This window comes from Pholcus phalangioides, unplaced genomic scaffold (genome assembly GCF_987345545.1).
Source record: "Pholcus phalangioides strain wild (caught in Gottingen) unplaced genomic scaffold, Ppha-v1.0 ptg000017l_1, whole genome shotgun sequence".
Lineage (NCBI taxonomy): Eukaryota > Metazoa > Arthropoda > Arachnida > Araneae > Pholcidae > Pholcus > Pholcus phalangioides.
The window spans coordinates 43,851,551-43,869,957 of NW_028301610.1; the positions used below are offsets into that span (position 1 = coordinate 43,851,551).

The 18,407-nt window shown below is 32.7% G+C and overlaps 1 protein-coding gene across 6 annotated transcripts in view; it reads right to left on the reverse strand.

Moving 5' to 3' along the window:
* LOC149073494 (homeobox protein Hox-B4-like) overlaps positions 1–18,407 on the reverse strand; it is a 164,872-nt gene that overhangs the window by 35,957 nt on the left and 110,508 nt on the right. The window contains exons 1-2 of one of the 6 annotated variants that reach the window (XM_089247392.1): positions 17,449–18,266; positions 13,820–13,919 (exon numbers count right to left, since the gene is read on the reverse strand). The exons of 4 other annotated variants lie outside the window; for them this stretch is intronic. In XM_089247392.1, coding sequence (XP_089103518.1) covers positions 13,820–13,919; positions 17,449–18,151 — 803 coding nt within the window. In that variant the 5' untranslated portion in view covers positions 18,152–18,266. Of the gene's footprint in view, positions 1–13,819; positions 13,920–17,448; positions 18,267–18,407 lie in introns of those variants that run through there. One more of the 6 variants, XM_089247391.1, reaches the window with a different exon arrangement.

Consider the following 18,407-nt stretch of genomic DNA (forward strand, 5'->3'; position numbering starts at 1 on the left):
AGATAAAATAAAATTATTCACAATAATCGGAATTTTTGTGTAGGTGATTTATAACAGATATGCATCGAACTAAGACCGCGATATATAAGCTTTAGACATAAACACGACATTTGTAGTGTTAGACAATACGGGAATGCATCAGAATGCTATTGTTAATGTCAGTCTCAGTTGAAAAGGCCTGTGATCAAAGAAATTAAGAGATGAAAAAATTATCTTGTAGCATAGCGTAATTTCTTGTAATGAAGCCGCTTCTTATACAGCTTTAAAAGCTAGTTTTCAGCTAAAGACGCGGCCTATTCACGATAGTGTATGCTGTTAGACAATATGGGAATTCATCTGAAAATGAGATTGCCGGTTTTAATTGAAGAAACCTGTGCGGAAAAGTAGATGATTTTAAATAAAATATAATTGGATAGAAACGATTTGAAAATACCGTAATTTTTCGTTATGGAACCGTGGCTGATAAATCTTTAAAAGTTAATTTTGAGCCAAAGACGCAGCCTATTCACATGGTGTCACGACCAATTTTTGAATTTTAGTACACAATATATATCTTGAAATGTGTTTTTTTTTTTTCGAAGAATCTATAGCCCTTTACATTTTATGATTTTAAAACTGCTAAACTTCGTTTCTGCACAAGATTCTAACAAAACTACAATTTGTTGTAACATATAATAGAAGAACTCAAAAATACTGATTGACTGAAAAAATTATAAGACCATAATAAGTTATTGCCACTAAACACGTATCACACGTTCAACACGTCTATTAGACACACGAGAATGCATCAACAAATGAGATTGTTAATGTCGGTTTGCATTGAAGAGACCTGAGCAGAAAGCAGACAGTTTTATATGAAATTTTTAAGAGATGAAAAATATTTTGAAAATATTGCAATCTCTTGTAATGGAGCCGTGGCAGATACAGATTTAAAAGTTAATTTTCGGCTAAAAACGCTGTCTATTCGCAAAATGTATAACTCTGTTACATAATACGCTAATACATTAGAAAATGCGATTGTTAATGCCGATTTCAATTGACGAGATCTGTACATAAAATCAGACTGCGCCATTTTCTATAAAAGTTTTAAGGAGATAATAGCATCTGGAAAATACCGTAATTTCTTGTAATAAAGCCTCGTTTTATCTAGCTTAAAAAATTGAATTTTAGATAAACATGCAACTTATTCAAAACTTTTTTACTCTCTGCCTTCGAAAGAATTCTAATAATTTTTTATATGTATTATTTTAATCTAGTTAAAGAATGAAATTTCGCCAATATGGTACAATTTTTGATACGTGATAACAACATTCTGTGTGAAAAAATTGATAAAGAAAATTTGGAAGTTACATAAAAGTATAATATCTAACTGCATTTTAATACTGTATTTTCGGGGTTTTTTTTACTTAGGGTCTTGAATGAATATCACGGATGGCGCGTGAAAAGACGCGTTGAAACTTTATTCCTCCGATCATTGTTTAGAGTTTAGCTTATTCACCCGAAATTACGTAAATACAAAATGATTTAATGAATTTTAATTGGTAGTTGGCAATTAAAAATTAATTCACATTCACGTATCATAACATTGTTTTTATTGCATCATTTGAAAACCACTAATTTTTTGAAAATTTAAAAAAAACCACAGAAATTTTGGTACTACGCAAAGTAAAGCTATCTGGTTATTTTATATACCAGGCTCTTCAAATCCATTTATTTTATATCGAGCGTTTTACAGTATTTCCTAAAATATTGCGCCTATATCGTCGAATGTACACAGATTAGATTCGGACCCGATGAGGTCGTAAATTTTGAGTTTTGCTCGGGCCAATAAACTGGTAATTGCTCGCTTTCACATTTATAAGCTAGCTTCTTTCTTCGGACACTTTGAATTTTCATTTTTCTGCCCTGAGCTAATGCCACTAGTTATCTATATGTCATATTGATTTGATTAACTTGTTAACTTGTTTTGTTATTGTGGCCTCATAATTCAAAGAGTATTTTTAAGCTCTCCTATTACATGTTATAACAAATTACTGTTTTGCTATAGAACCTTGTACAAAAACGTTTTGCAGTTTAAAAATCATAAGGGTGGGGAAAAGGACTCATAAAGGGCCATAAAAAATCCTAGAGAAAACATACTTCGAAACATTTTGTATTGAAATAAAATGAAATAGTTAGGCCTACAGCAAACCTCGATTAGAACAACATCCAAGGGACCGCAAAATTTCTTCTTTATAACCGAGATTAAAGTTCCTAAGATACTAGAATGAAATATACAGCATGGAATAGTCATTTTCCACCTAATATAAATTTTACAGAAATAAACCGAGCCTGCTCTACCATGCAGGAGTTGAGGATTCCCGATCGCAAAAGAGATACTTGTAGCTTATCATGGATACTAAAACAATGACATTTTACGTTTTTAAGAAAAACTGATAAGAAGTCGCACTCAGTACGATTGCTTGCAATGGCATCACGGGACACAGACATTTTGATGGAACTTATTAACTTATTTACAACTCTTATTTATTACACTTCATTCTTTGGAAAAAAGTATTTATATGTTCTCTCATATTATATATTACAGACAGTGAAAGCAGCGCAGAAGGAAACTGCGTAAGTATCTGCACAACATAGACTACAACTTCTTACCAGACTCACACACACAAATGTTTGCCTACATGTGCAGATCTCAGGGCTAATGGTGGATAATAAACGGGCTAGCAAACAGCCTAGGAAGATGAATTTAATGTACTTCAGTGAGACCGGGTTGCTTTTCCGGCTCCTCCTCACAGAATAGAATTTTTCCAGAGTCCTTGTCAAAGTCGGGAGTTCCATTCCGCACATCCACAAAACTGGACTTGGAAAAATTTTTGGGGTTAACGCATCTGATTTTTTTTCCAAATATCTCGGCAACTCATTAGATTCAGAAAAGTCAGTAGATGCTTTATGTGCGGTCTTGGAAAAAATTCCATTAGAATTCATGATTGCAAAACTTTTCCAAGCACTTGGCGATAGAAATGTGGTGTCGGTATATCTTTCTTCTGATTTGATTTTTCTGGTTGAGGTTTTCTAGCCCTCGAGTTTATGTTGTCATAGTTCGCATTATGTTGACAAATTTTTGAGGGAAATTTTGCTCGCCGAGATTCCCATGACTGACCGTTGATGATTTCGCAAGAAAATCTGCTACTGTTACTTCCATAACTCCCACAGTAGGTTTTTGAAATCAATCACGCGACCTGTGTGTTTAAAGAGGTTTTGTGTTTGTGTGTTGAAAATACAAAATTGTTTTTATCAAATCAGAAATATTTTTTTTTCCACATTAACCGCAATTTCGTCAATCAAAACTTTTATCAAAAATATATTAGTTTTTTTTTTATCTTGTCGCGCGCCAGCTGTTGGCTACCCCGTGTTCTATATATACGAAATAACAACAAGATAATTTGAGAGAAATAGGCAATGAGAATTCTGTTTTTATCGTCGTAGTTATCAACAGAAAAATTACAACAATTTCATCAATGTGTCGAGTTAAAATTCTAAGAATATCTTAGAAAAACAGCACAAAAGCTGGAGCAAAAATTATGAAAATTGCGTTTTATATTCCGTTGGCATTGAAAGCGAGGTTATTCATTATTGGTATTGACCGGGACTGAAGAATATGGACTCCTTGGTATTATAAACCAAGGTGTAATGATAACCGAGTATTTGACTTTAGATACAATAACTTCAACTTTATAACTTTTATAATTATCGAACAAAAATTTCAGCAAATAAAGTAAGCATACGTTACGCGATATTTCGCTTCTAGTATAAGAGCATCTATGCTAATCATTAAACTTAAACAAATAAGACATTAATAAATTTGAAAAACCGGATAATTCTTGGCAGGAATTGAAATCTTATAAAGCGTTTAAAGGAGAGAAAGGATATCGAGAGAGTGTTTTTTTAGAAAGAAAATAGACTCATATGGCATTAGTTTTCGCGAACCATCTTTATAAAGCGAAGACGTCTTGGAATTCAGGGGCACCATAAACGATCAGGATACTAATCCAGATGAAAACGGAAATGTCTCGAGTGACGAGAAAAATTCTCAAGAGGGACCAGAAAAAGATCCAGTAAAAGAAAACCCTCTTACTTCTGGAACACAGGAATTTTTCTTTAGCAATGTTTTTTTTTTTTTTTTTCTGTTCCTTTTCCGCCGACACTACAAAAAGTGAAGACAAGGCTTGCAGATAACAACATCTGATAGAGGATATAGAGTAAAAAAGTCGGTAAAAAAAAAAAAAAACACGGTAGAGGGGGAAAACGAACATAAATAGAGACCCCAAAGACCCGAGTAGAGACCTCCTTATGCCAAGATTGCTCACTTACTTCAAGAAGCTATGTAAGAAAGGCCTCACTGGTAGAAATGGTGTTGAGAAATAAAAAAAATATATATATAATAATATAAGAAGAGAACCTTAAGATTTTTTTTTTCTTATCTCTCTCTCTCTCTCTCTCTCTCTCTCTCTCCTGTCGTCTTTTTGCTTAAAATAGTTGGCTGTCTATTCAACGGAACGGTAAATAGTTTATAACCAGCTAGTTGTGAGTTTTTCCTCCCTCCATCATCTATCCATCTATCCTAACCTTCTCGTTTTTAATGCAGGGTAAAGAGTAGAGAAATGTATCTTCTCCCCCCCCCCCCAACCCTGGAAAAAAAAAATAAAATAAATTAATAAGTAAGTGGAGAAAAAATGGTTCAAGTGAACAAGCGCTTGCTGTTGATCATCATCTATTTGGTGGGGCATAAACGTCGTATGATTCTCGTTTCTGTTACGGCGATGAAGTAATAGAGGCACTAGCTACCGCTGCTGCTATTGAACTTGAACTAATTAATGGGTGAAACCGTAGGAGGCAGCCATCATCAATCAACATTTTTATTATTTTATTTTCGTTTTTCCCGCTTTTAATGTAAGAAAAGAAGATACGAGGGGCAAAATGTGACCGTATTCATAAACAAAAATATATGAGACCTAAAAATTGTAACAATGCACCTGAGTTAAATTTAAGAAGCATTTTCTATATAAAAATGTTTTTACAATTTTCTCATATTTTATGACCAGCTAAGTATCGAGTTATTAATCATGTTTGACATTTCATGAGTTGAAAAGATTGTTCGCGTTTTTCATCTTCAATGCAACTCGTGTGTATTATGCTCCATGAGTTTTTTTCCCCTCCTCTTAAAAGCTAAAATTCTTTATATTTTTTTTTTTGTGTTCACTGAAATAAAACAGAATGATCAAAAACGAATATTTCATCCTGAACAAAAAAGTAGTGAGTTTTCTTGCAAATCCGCGAGTTTTTCTGTCATATGTATTTCCATTGACTAATGAAAATATCAAATGCGGCAACGAATGTGCGGCAAATGGATAAAACTAATTATAAAAGTGTGTTTTTTCAAAAAAAAATGGCTGAAGAAAAAGAAACTCTTCCAATATATGATTAGTACAGTACTAATAGTGGCTTATAATCTTTGGAATTTTGAGAAAAAGCATCTAAGATCTGAAAACATTTTTATCGAAAAGGTTTCTTAAATTTTTACTCAGGTGCATAAGTCTCATACATTTTTGTTTATAAACGGTCACATTTTGGCGCATTTCTTCTCTTCTTACATTAAAAGCGAGGGAAAAATAATAAAATAACATTAAGCATCAATCAACATTTTTATTATTTTCTTTTTCTTTTCTTTTTTCCCTCTTTTAATGTAAGAAAAGAAGATACGCGGCAAAATGTGTCCATATTCATAAACAAAAATATATGAGACCGAAAAATTCTAACAATGCACCTGAGTTAAATTTAAAAAATATTTTCTGTTAATAGTAATAAAAAAAGTACAATTTTCTCGTATTTTATGACCAGCTAAGCATTGAGTTATTAATCATGTTTTATATTTTTAGAGTTGAAAAGATTTTTCGCGTTTTTCATCACGAGTGCAACTTGTGTGTATTATGTTCAATAATGTTTTTTCTTTCTCTTAAAAGCTGAAACTCTGTATATCTTGATAAAACAGAATGATCAGTAATGAATATTTTGGCCTGAACATAGAATGGTGAGTTTTCTGGCAAATGAATTTCCATTGACTAATGAAAATATTTAATGTTGCGACGAATTTGTGGCAAATGAGGAAAACTATTTATAAAAGTGTGTTATTTTTCTGGAAAACCTTTGGAATTTATTTTGGCTTAAGAAACGCTAAATCTTCCAATATATAATTTTTATAATATTAGTGTCTTATAATCTTTAGAATTTTGAGAAAAGCATACAAGATCCAAATCATAAACACTCATGCTAATATTTCCGGCAAATTTTTTAAATGAAGTTAAGCAATGAATATATTCAAATGATTTTATTGTAAAAACTATTTTTTTTCTCAGATTTTACAAGTTTTAATTCTATTTATATAGGAGGCAGTTATTATCAATCAACATTTTTATTACTTTATCTTCGTTTTCCCACTTTTAATGTAAGAAAAGGAGTTACGAGGCAAACTGTGACCGTATTCATAAACAAAAATATATGAGACCTAAAAATTGTAACAATGCACCTTAGTTAAATCTAAGAAGTATTTTATGTTAATAATAATAAAAAAGTACACTCTTTATGACCAGCTATGTATCAAGTAATGTTTGACATTTTTTCATGAGTTCAAAGGATTGTTGCGTTTTTCATCTTCAATGCAACTTGTGTGTATTATGTTCAATAATGTTTTTCCCCCTATTAAAAGCTAAAACTCTGTATATTTTGATAAAACAGAATGATCAATAATAAATATTTTGTGCTCAACACAAAATGATAATTTTTCTGGCAAATGAAGTTTCATTGACTAATGAAAATATTTAACGTTGCAAAGATTGTTTGGCAAATGAATAAAACTAATTACAAAAGTATGTTTTTTCGGTAAAGCTTTGGAATTCATGTTGGCTTAACAAACTCTAAATCGGTGCCTTATAACCTTTGAAATTTCGATAAAAATCGCGTAAGATCTGAAACATTTTTATAGAAAATGCTTGTTAAACTTAATTCAGGTGCATTGTTGCAATTTTTAAGTCTCATTTATTTCTGTATATAAATGCTATGACATGTTGTACCGTATCTTCTTTTCTTATATTAAAAGCAGGGAAACGAAAATATTCTCAATCATCAATCAACATGTTTATTATTTTATCTCCGTTTTTCCCACTTTTAATGTAAGAAAAGATACGAAGCAAACTCTCTGTGATCGTATTTATAAACAAAAATATATAAGACCTAAAAGTTGTTACAATGCACCTGAATTAAATTTCAAAAGCATTTTCTATAAAAATGTTTTAACAATTTTCTCATATTTTATTACCAGCTAACTATCGAGTTATTGATCTTGTTTGACACTTTATGAGTTGAAAAGATTGTTCGTTTTTCATCTTCAATGCAACTCGTGTGTATTATGCACTATTGTGTTTTTTTTCTTCCCTTAAAAGCTAAAAAATTCTGTATATTTTTATATTCTCACTGAAATGAAACAATGATCAATAATGAATATTTTGGACTTGACGCAAACTGGTGAGTTTTCTGGCAAACTTGCAAGTTTTCCTGGCAAATGAAGTTCCATTGACTAATGAAAATATTTAACGTTGCGACGAATGTGTAGAAAATGAATAAAACTAATTATGGAAATATGTTTTATAGATAAGTCTTTGGAATTTATGTTACCTTAAAAAACACTATAAATCTTCCAATGTATAATTAGTTCAGTATTTGTCTCTTATAATCATTGGAATTTCGAGAAAATATATAGAAGATCCTAATAAAAAATGCTCATACTAATATTTTTTGCAATTTTTAAATGAAGTCACGCAATGAATACATTCAAATGTTTTTTTTTGCAAAAACTGCAATTTTTTTCAGAAAAGTTTCGATTCTACTTATTACATAGATATAGAACTTCAAACATTAGTATAGACTGTGAATAGTGACTTTTACCTGAATATTTTTAATGGAATGAAATGGTCTTATTAACAAGTACAAGCGAATCGATTAAAGTGAGCCTCTCGTGAGGATATGATAGTAATAAAAAAGTTTAACACATAAAAACTTGTATTTTTGTAATTTAGTTACTTCACTTATTAAGTCAATTATACACTTTTTTATTATTATTTTTTCATTTCAAAGATCGCCAATTTTTTCGCATGAATTCCCATGTTAATGACAAATCCCTCGACTGTTTGTACTGAAAGTGAAATGGCGTACTCGTAATGACTAACGCCATTGATCACGACACCAGCGCCATCTTTAATTACCTTATTAAGTTGAATTAGCCTAAATGAGAGTAGAAATAACTCGTTAAATGACGTCTGACATTTTTATTAAACTTTCAATGAATACCATGTTTTTACAACACTTGCATCTACTCATAGTTTTTCATAAAACGGGAGCGAATAAGAATTTTTTGAAACCGTACAATGATATTCATGATATTCATATGGAATATTCAAATAAGCATTGATGTTGCGATTAATTTGAAATTGACTTTCAGAAAGATTTGAAATTCTGCAATTGTTAATAGTATATATTTGTTCATTTATCACCATTTCAATTGTGATAGAAAATTATTTTCTTTTCTGAAAATAGCATTTTTAATTAACTTTTACACGCGGTCAAAATTTTAGAACGCTATAAGAGTCACTAACTTTTTCATTTTAATTTCTGATTTGTTTTGAAACACACATCCCTCAGCACAGTAGTTATCATACTTTTGTCACCTGCGGCACCCTTACCCAATCCATGGTTCATCTGCGGCTCCCAGAATAGTTTAGTAGATATTTTCATATACTTATAAAAGTACCACTTCAAAGCATAAATAGGCACACAAATCAATACTTCGAGCTTGCCGTGACGAATACTTTGAGAATTCTTGCAGGCAATCATTTGAAAACTAATTCAAACTAACGGAATAATATAGGAAATCACTTATTACTCGTTGAATAAATGTGACTACTAATAAAAGTTTGATTTCGATTGGAAATCAAACTAAGTCTCTCGAACTCATGCACGTGTGATCTCTAGCTCATTTCACATCATCTTTTCTCATCAGTCTTTAAGTTCATCTTTGGCAATGAAATTTGAAGATTAGTTTTACGCACACTTACGTGCCAAGACACTATGGCTGAGAATCACAGACCTATCAATTTCAATATATAGTTGACGCTGGATTATACGAGCCACACGTTTTTGCGGCCTAATCTTCTGGTCCCAAATATATACCATTCATTTACGAACTTTCGATTTTTTTGAACTAGTTTTTCATGTCCGTACGGGTTCATGAAACCGAGCGTCGACTGCGAGTTCTATACCCAAAACATACGTGGCACCATCCTTCTAAGAAAGAACACTGTTTGGGAATCATAGAGAAATAAAACTTATGATTTTCTTGATATCAGTAAAGTGTTAGTCAGACATTGAAACAATATAGATGTATAGAGACAAATAAAGAGAGAAAGACGATTATAAATAATTATAAAAAGCGTTAAGACGATTCTTAATACTTGACCTATTTAGCTATTGATACGATATTCAAATTATCTTCACATCAGGGATTCCCAAACACTTCAGTTTCATGGCGTATTTGCAATGAAATTGGAGGTTTTTTTAGTTTCTCATTTACGGCACTTCTTCGGCGCATTGAAGTACCGCGACACAATGGTTGAAAACCACAGACCTATTAATTTCAATATACAGTCGATTTTAAGAACCTCCAATTTACGAACCGCACGTTTTAACTTACTAATATTTTGTCCCAAAAATATACTATTCATTCCAAATTCTTTCCCATTTATGAACTTTCGAACTTTACGAACTTTCTTAAACTTATTTTCCATGTCCGTACGAGTTCGTGAAACCGAGCGTATAGACTGTAAATTCTATTCCCAAAACATATACGCGTCACTCTCCTCCCAAGACAGTGTTAAGTTGTTTTTAATCATTATAATCATTTTTTATTAAGTTTGAGTCATTTTATACTAATGTTGAAATAAATATTAAATATCTCTTGATTGCGAGCATTTCTCGGAAACGATTGAGTCGGATTACTAGTCACCGGATAAAATGGATAAATATCGATAGTATTAATATTCACAGTGCCGACCCTCTAGTTACAACGTCATACAGTTTGGGAATCACTGAGATAGATGAATAGTTTGCATGTTTAGAAATATTTCAAGATTTTCTGGAATTGGTAAAGTGTTTGTCAGACATTGAAATGATGTAGATTTATCAACAAATAGAAGAGAGACGATGGGAAAAATAGAAGAAAGACGAAACTTTTACATGTAAATAAATTTACCCCGGATGAGTTATAAACAGCTGATGTTATGATATTGTATGGGAATCCATTCACAGTAACGTCATCTGCCAACCTATGGTATGAGGGAGGGAGGTAGGAATCGGATCATTTAAATGACACTTCTGTGGCACACAACAAAATGGTCGAGAAAAACAAACCTATTAATTTCAATATACAGTCTACGCTCAGCTTTACGAACTGTACGTTTTTATGAACTTTTTGTCTCATTAAAAGTTTTCCATTAAGAACTTTCGATTTTCTGAATTAATTTTTTATGCCCGTACGGGTTCTCGACACCGAGTGTAGACTTAATTTTATAATTCTATTCCCAAAACATTCGCGGTATTTTCCTCTTAAGACGGCATATATTTTTTAGGAATCACTGAAATAGATGAATACGATAAAAGTCCTATATAACGAGTACGGCTTATAACGAGTGATTTTGCAAGGGATTGCCAAATAGGTAATGTTAAGGATACAAAAATATTCGGTTATAGCGAGTTGAAAATTAGGAAACAACTGCTATAACGTCAAAAGAATTCTTAAAAAAGAAATCTTAGTTTTTCTTCTCGCTCTTTCTTCAAGAATTCAAGAATTGAACATGATTATTCTTATCACGGCACATGTTCCTTGTAAAAATTACTCTGAGGTACTTCGAACCAACAATGGACACAGAAAAGTCAAAATTTCACCCCTTCTCTTATTTTTAGGATTTTCCACTATATACATGGGATAAGTGGTGATTTTCATTTAATCTTCAATTGGACGGCTTTTATATATAAAAGGAACCAAGCACCATTAAATCAAAACTGAGAAAATGCTATTTAAAGTTATTTTCGATTCAGTTATCTCTTCAGTTTGGTAGTTGGTTCAAGTGCACACAGACGGCATCTCAGCCTATGTCACTTGGTTCAATTTAGATAAAAAAAATCCCACCTCTTTTCAATAGTTCAGAAGTCGGTATATCTCAAAAATGTTAAAAATGGCGCTTGGTTCCTTTTATATAAAAGCCGTTATCCAATTCACTCGCCTTCTTTCTTTCCCAGCGACTAAGAGACCACGGGATCAGAATTTTAAAGTCGTTTCCAAATAACTGTAAAAATCGTGCTAAAAAACTTTTGGATTTCTGGAAAAAAATGCTCTTGAGACCATGAAGCCATGGAAGTGATCAGTAATACGATAATTTTAATTGTTCAATCATTCGTTATATTAGAACGAAATGATCTGAAAGACGTTTAAATGATTATAAAGCAGCAATTTTTTACAATTTTATAACCTGACAGAGAAAAAAACTGGAAATTCGCTTACAACGGGAAGTCCGTTATAACGGCAATTTGCCACGTGATCATGAACTATCGTTATAACGGACTTTTACAGTGTTTTGCATATTTAGGAATATTTCAGGATTTTCTTGGGATCAGTAAAGTGTTTGTCAGACATTGAAATGATGTAGATATAAAGAGAGGGGGGAGGGGAGAGAGAGAGATGATGGGAAAAAGAGAAGAAACACGAAACTTCAACATGTAATAAATTGACCCCCCGGATGTGTTGTAAACAGCTGATGATATTTTATGAGAATCCATTTCGCAGTGACGTCATCTGACAACCTAGGATGATGATGGAGGGAGGTAGGGATCGGAGGAATGAATGAATGGTGTTCGGTTTCGAAATGAGATTCCATGTGCGAAAACCGCTTATATGTCTTTTCAACGAGCCCGGGACAAACGACGATTACCGCTCATCAGGTAAAGTGCCGTTGATTTCGCCTTAAATGTTTTATGGATGGAAATGAGTAAACGTAATTTAAATAGTCTTTGACGGGCTCAGAGGCGTTTTTAATTGTGTTCCGCTGCAGCAGAGCAAACGTTAAAGCTCCCATTGACAAATGATTCGCTACGGCAACTTCCGAAACTGACAAATGAACCTCACACTCACACCACACACACTCTGTCTCACTCACTCTCACTCTCTTTCTCTTACTCTCAGACACACACACACACTCTATGCGTAATTCCCAAAAGATTTAACATTATCGCGCCGGGGGCCACCACCCCTCTAAGGTATCTTCGCCCCCTTTTACCTCATTTTCTACTGCTCTCTAGACATTTTTTTTTTGCTCTCTCTTACGGTATATATATATAGGAAAAGACCCGTTGGACCTTGATTTATTGTTTACGCCTCAACGGCAGCAAAAGCCTCAGAAAGCCATTCTCAAACACCAGAGGATATCAACTTGATCCTGTGGTTTCCCGGAAAAACTCTGCATAATCAAGTATGAGGATGCGTGATCACATCATTCCTAGGGAAAGTATCATATATTTCATTAGACTGTTGGGAATACCCGAACCTTAATAATCCATGGTTTATGGAATTGAGAAGTCGAAACTTACTGAATGCGAGAGAGAATCACGAATTTTCGAATTTAATTTGAGTGAGTTGATATTTTTCTTCTCCGTTTAAAATCATTGAGATGGAATCCATAAATTCGACCAAAACAAAATATGCCATGATCACACACAAAAGAAATCACAAGATTTTGTAAATATTTAAATCAAACGCAGAAGATCTCCAAGTCAAAATCCGAATGGATATATGGCAAGCTATTGATGTATGTTTAATGGCTGCATTTAGAGATTAAAACAGGATATGAGTAAAGTTTTATTATCAAAGTTATCAAGCGAGATCTTTTAAGTAGGTGTATCATACGCTAATAATTATATATATAATATAACTAAATTTGAAAATAAATATAATTATAAATTTTTAAATACAATTAAATATAAATATAATTAAATTTGAAAATAATGATTTTATATACATCGTAAATTCAAAATTGGGAGAAATCTCGATTCGGCTTTTTTATGAAAAAAAAATGTATGTATATATTGTGATGCATAATGTGCTATTCATCATTATTTGAATTTTGTCTCTAATTCTCACATAATACTTTTAAATTTTAGTCAATATCGATTTTGTATTTTTATGGAATTATTTTAAAGAGTAGGCTCTACCGTATTTTAATTTTAAGCGAAAATTTCAAAGATTATTTTATAACAAATAGGCCTACTCATTTCCAAAAATGATAATTTTATAATTAAATTATTGTGTTAAAAATTTTATATTTATTTTTTTCATGAAAGTAATATTTGCAGTTTTAGAATTAGCTTTCAGAGCTATTTGCTGCATTTGTCAGTTTGAAAGTTTTGACTGTGAAGTAGATATTCATCAAAATTTTCTTTCAATAATTTTGTTTGAAAATGAAAATGAAACATTTAAGGTTCCAAACAATAATTTGGTATTCAACCAAGCGAAATTTGTAAAATTCCATTAACCTCATACTCTTGTTCCTCCCGGATATATTGTCCTGCTGAATATCTTATTATATGATAACTCACCTATATACAGTCTTTTAAGCACCATCTACCGGTATTTTTAAATCTCATTTACATATAAGAGGTTTACCTGCAAGTGAGGTTAGAAGCAAGCAACCCTCGAAATATAAGATACTGTGAGTGTGGTGATTGAATAAATCTTGTAAGTCTTAACCTCCATCTGAATTTATCTTAAAAGAGAGAGACAGAAAAATGTGAAAAAAATGACGTTTTAGTTATTTTTTAAGGATTATTAACTTCAAAAACTGTTGCACATATCACTAGCATAGTAATTTTTAAGTGGGAAATCGTGATTTCCTTAGGAATTTACTGTCATAAATAATCAAGTTTCTACAAATCCAGTTACTTACGCATTAAATTTTACTGGTAAATTTTCCGATCGGAACAACTTCCCACACGCAACAAATAAATTACTCGAAAATTCGGAATATTTGTTCGATACTTTATATCAAATAAAATTGATTTAGCTAAATGTATAAAAACTGTCACCTACGCAAATTCTTCGACAACTTCATATAATCACATCCATGCCCTTAAGCCGATCACATCATCATCTTCCCACGCTCTCAGTGTAAAATATAGAGTATATACCATTATATACCCACGCGTAACAAACTCTGTTTAAACAACTTTATTTGATCGACATAAGTTCCAAAATATATCCAAAAATTTATCGTTAAAGAGGAAAATTCATGTATAGATATCAGTTTGATAGTTTTATAGTTTGTGTAAACGATTAAACAACTTGAATTCTAATGGATTTTAGTATAGATTACTAGAGAGAAATGTAGCCTATACTACTTGAAAATAAGTATTTCAAAAGTAAGTTAATCTCTAACATCGATATTTAAACTGATGAAATTTATATTGGACTTTGAACGCACATGAATAAACCAATAAATAGGAATAAAAACATTATTAAATATTCCAGGCTTAATTATTGTGGACACAAGAATCGAAATTTCAAAGTATTACTTTAAATCAGTGAAATTTGTTGTTTACATATGCATCTATGTATTTAAAGCTTGCACTTATATAAATTTATTTTCTACCTAAAACATATAGATTTAGTTCAATATAAAAAATCTGGATGCATTTATTACCTTGATATATCTATTAATATTTACAGTTTCAAAGCATATATAGCCGACAGAGTGTCTATCAACAAGCAGCATATAACTGAAAATTATTTAACTGACTCTTTTGTTTTTGTATTGCATTCATAATATCATTTGGCTTATGCTTGTTTTATCCATAATTTATCAGTTAAAGGGTGACCTACAACTATTAAACCATATATTACCTCTGACATTTGTTCAATACAGTCAATAAACAAAAAAAATTGTTTTATGAGTTTGTGATATCTTTTGATGGATTTGCGTGAGGAAAGAGGTAAAGAAATGAACCATTATCGGGACCATTACTATTCAGGAAGCATGTAAACAATTGATTATACTAAAGAAAGCAATACATGCACGAAACGCTCGTTAATATATTGATCTAAGGGGATATATTGGGATTTTCTATTAAACGTAAAAATCGAATATACAAAACAAAACGCGAACGAATTCATAATAATAGTCAATAGAAGAAAAACTTACTTTAGAACTATTATCGATTTTATGAATTATTTTAATATATTCCTTTCAGTACATTTACAAGAATATTGATACTTTAAAATATGTTTGATTTCTAAATTATCATTAAACTGCCGGTCTTACTCGAAATAACCACAAATTAATGAGTAACACATTTGATAGTTGATTTTAATGTTTACATGTGATAAGGGGCATGAATTACTATTTATTTTCTTTAATAACAATAATTAGAATAAACAATAATAGTTAATAGAATAAAATTCTTCATTTTTGCAGTTTTCTTTCTTCTTGGAAACTTGAATTCTTCAAAATTTTCTTTCTTCTTAATATGTCAACTTGCATTCTTCTATAAATAAGTATTCTTCATTTTTTATCTTGTTATCTTCTTATTCTTCTTTCTTGAAGCGTTTAAATTAATAATTTAAAAATTTAATGAATTTTATAATACGTTATTTAACTAATATAAACTTTTAAAATCTCTAAGCGTTCATATAAATTATTTTGATCTATTGGCATGCATATAGGTTTCACCTTCATTACACTACTTTCACCGATACATTAGTTCCAAAATATTCACTTGGACACGGCTATTTCTATTAATTTTTCAAAATTTATTTATAGAATTGGTAATTATTAGTCTTTAATAAAGTGCAAGGTTATTTTATTAATGAAAATGGATAGTTATACGATTTATTCGAAGTATTGTTTACATGCTTCTCTCACACGCGATAGGACATCGGAATTTTAGATTTAATCAGATATTGTTTAAATTCCAGATTTTTATCATTTTTTTTTATATTGAAAGATTGTATCGTCGGTCAACTAATAATAATAATATGAAACACATCAACATGCAAGAGAATGAGCCAGACTAATAAATTAGTTTGTTATGCTCAGCACGCCATGCGGATCGTGGAGATATAGCTACATCATGACAGCATTTTGTAGCTTCAAAAGAAATAATAATAATAATAATAATAAAAATTCCTAACCCAGAGGACCAAAAATAGTGTAATGTATGGATGGAAGAGACGAGAGGGTAGGGGGTTCGGTTCCCTGGTGAAGCGCCGGAAACATAATCGCAGTATCGGTCCGCAAATACCAGTTATCAGCAAATGCTGAGACGTGAACGCTGTCCTTCGAGCGAACGCGAAATAATTTATGAGAAATATGATGAATTACTTTGACATCCTAATTACTCCGCACACACCGCATACAACGAAAAACATTGATAAATGGTAGGTTATGCGATGGAAATCACCATGCCTTGGATTTTCGTAGGGCATTGTAGAAAGACAAATATTTGAATCGAATTCACAGACTTTGTCAAACAAATTCAAATGGAAAAATGAAATGATATAATATTGTCGAAAACATACTTTTACCCTTATTTTATGCCTTGAAAAACGCATTTATATATTAATTATTACGTATTTTTGCTTTTTATTCTCTTCATAATTGAAATATTTTAGAAAAAACGCGAATTACAGTTATAGCAAATTAAAAATAAAATTTAATGTGTTTTAACAGAATGACAATCATGACTTTAGAGAGATGGAAGTCCAACGCTGCTCTCTAAAAATGCAACAGATTGCAACAATTAACGAACAGTGTTGTACTTAATCTCTCTACGTTGTGCTAAAAAGTAGTATTTCCATCATATTCATGATTTTAGCTTCAGAATGAAAAATTTATTTCAATATTTTTCTTATTTTCATCGCAATAACACTGACAAGAATAGAACTTGGTGATACTTCAATTTGTGTTAACAACTATAATTATTTTGTGGTTTTCATATTACAAATTTCATGTGTTCATTTTATAGCCTTACATTCATTTATTGGACTTCAAAACTCACCAGACACCATTAAAACCGAAGTTTGAAGCCAGTTTTTTTTGGTTGTTTTGAGACGACATGTGTTTGTTTTGAAATTAATAACTACGACTTGTTGCTCGATATGTCAATAAGGTCAGAAAATAGAATAGAAATAGCATTTTTTTTGAGTGAAAAAAATGAGAAATGGTCACAAATTCGATGTAAATGGCTGAAACCAGAGAGACATCATGAAGCGAACTGAATAAATGAGTTAGTAAAATTTACCTGGGCCAACATGAACTTTCTTCATCCAAGGATAGATGACAGGTTGACCTCCGGCACCACCACCACCACTATTTCCATTATTGCTGGCATTGTTGCCCGACATTGCACAATCCGGCGAAGTTTGTCCACCTAGTTTGTTCGGCGTCTGCTGGGACGGTGGTTGTACACACGCCATCCCGGGCGGCGTCGGGGAAGACACCGGAGACCGCTGCGGTTGGGTAGATGGAGGAGGTTGTTGGGCCCCCAACGACGGTGGGCCCCCCGGCATGCCCGGCACGGGACTGTGGCTGCCGGGCAGTGGGTCCATAGAGGACGGGGTCCTGGACAGCGGTGACACGGGCCCCATCCCGCAGGGCCTTCCATAGTAATGGGGTGCAGTTTGTCCCGTCGGGGCACCATACACAGGGCTTCCGTTTTCTTGTCCATAGGTAACGGGAGCGTGAGGACTGGACAGAGAGTAAGGTGACCCATAGGGGTGATGATGGTGACCTCCCGGATGACCAACGTGGTGGACTTGTGGTGGTGGTGCCTGGTGATGAGGGTGATGATGGTGATGGTGAAGGTGCTGGACTTGCGTCACCGGAGAGTAATATTCTCCACCATGACTGGGAATGTAGTTACCCTGTGAGTACTCTTCGCTCGGTGGAAACTTAGGATCGCCGCCGTACGAGGGAGAGTTCATCAAATACGAACTCATGATCATTAATTTTTGGATGAATTGGATGGAAATAATTTTTCTTGCGGGTTGTCGTCTCGCCGAGGCTTGACTCCGCCCCGAGCGGGCCGCATTAGCATATCACGTGACAAGCATCCACCAATGGCGGACCAGACGCGAGCGCGCCGAAATGATCGATGACCATCCAGCGGGCATACCCGCGCGCCGCCGCAATATGGCGCTCTCCACCACCAAAACAACTCCTGCTGCACCAGTAACAAAAAATAAAAAAATAAAAAATAAT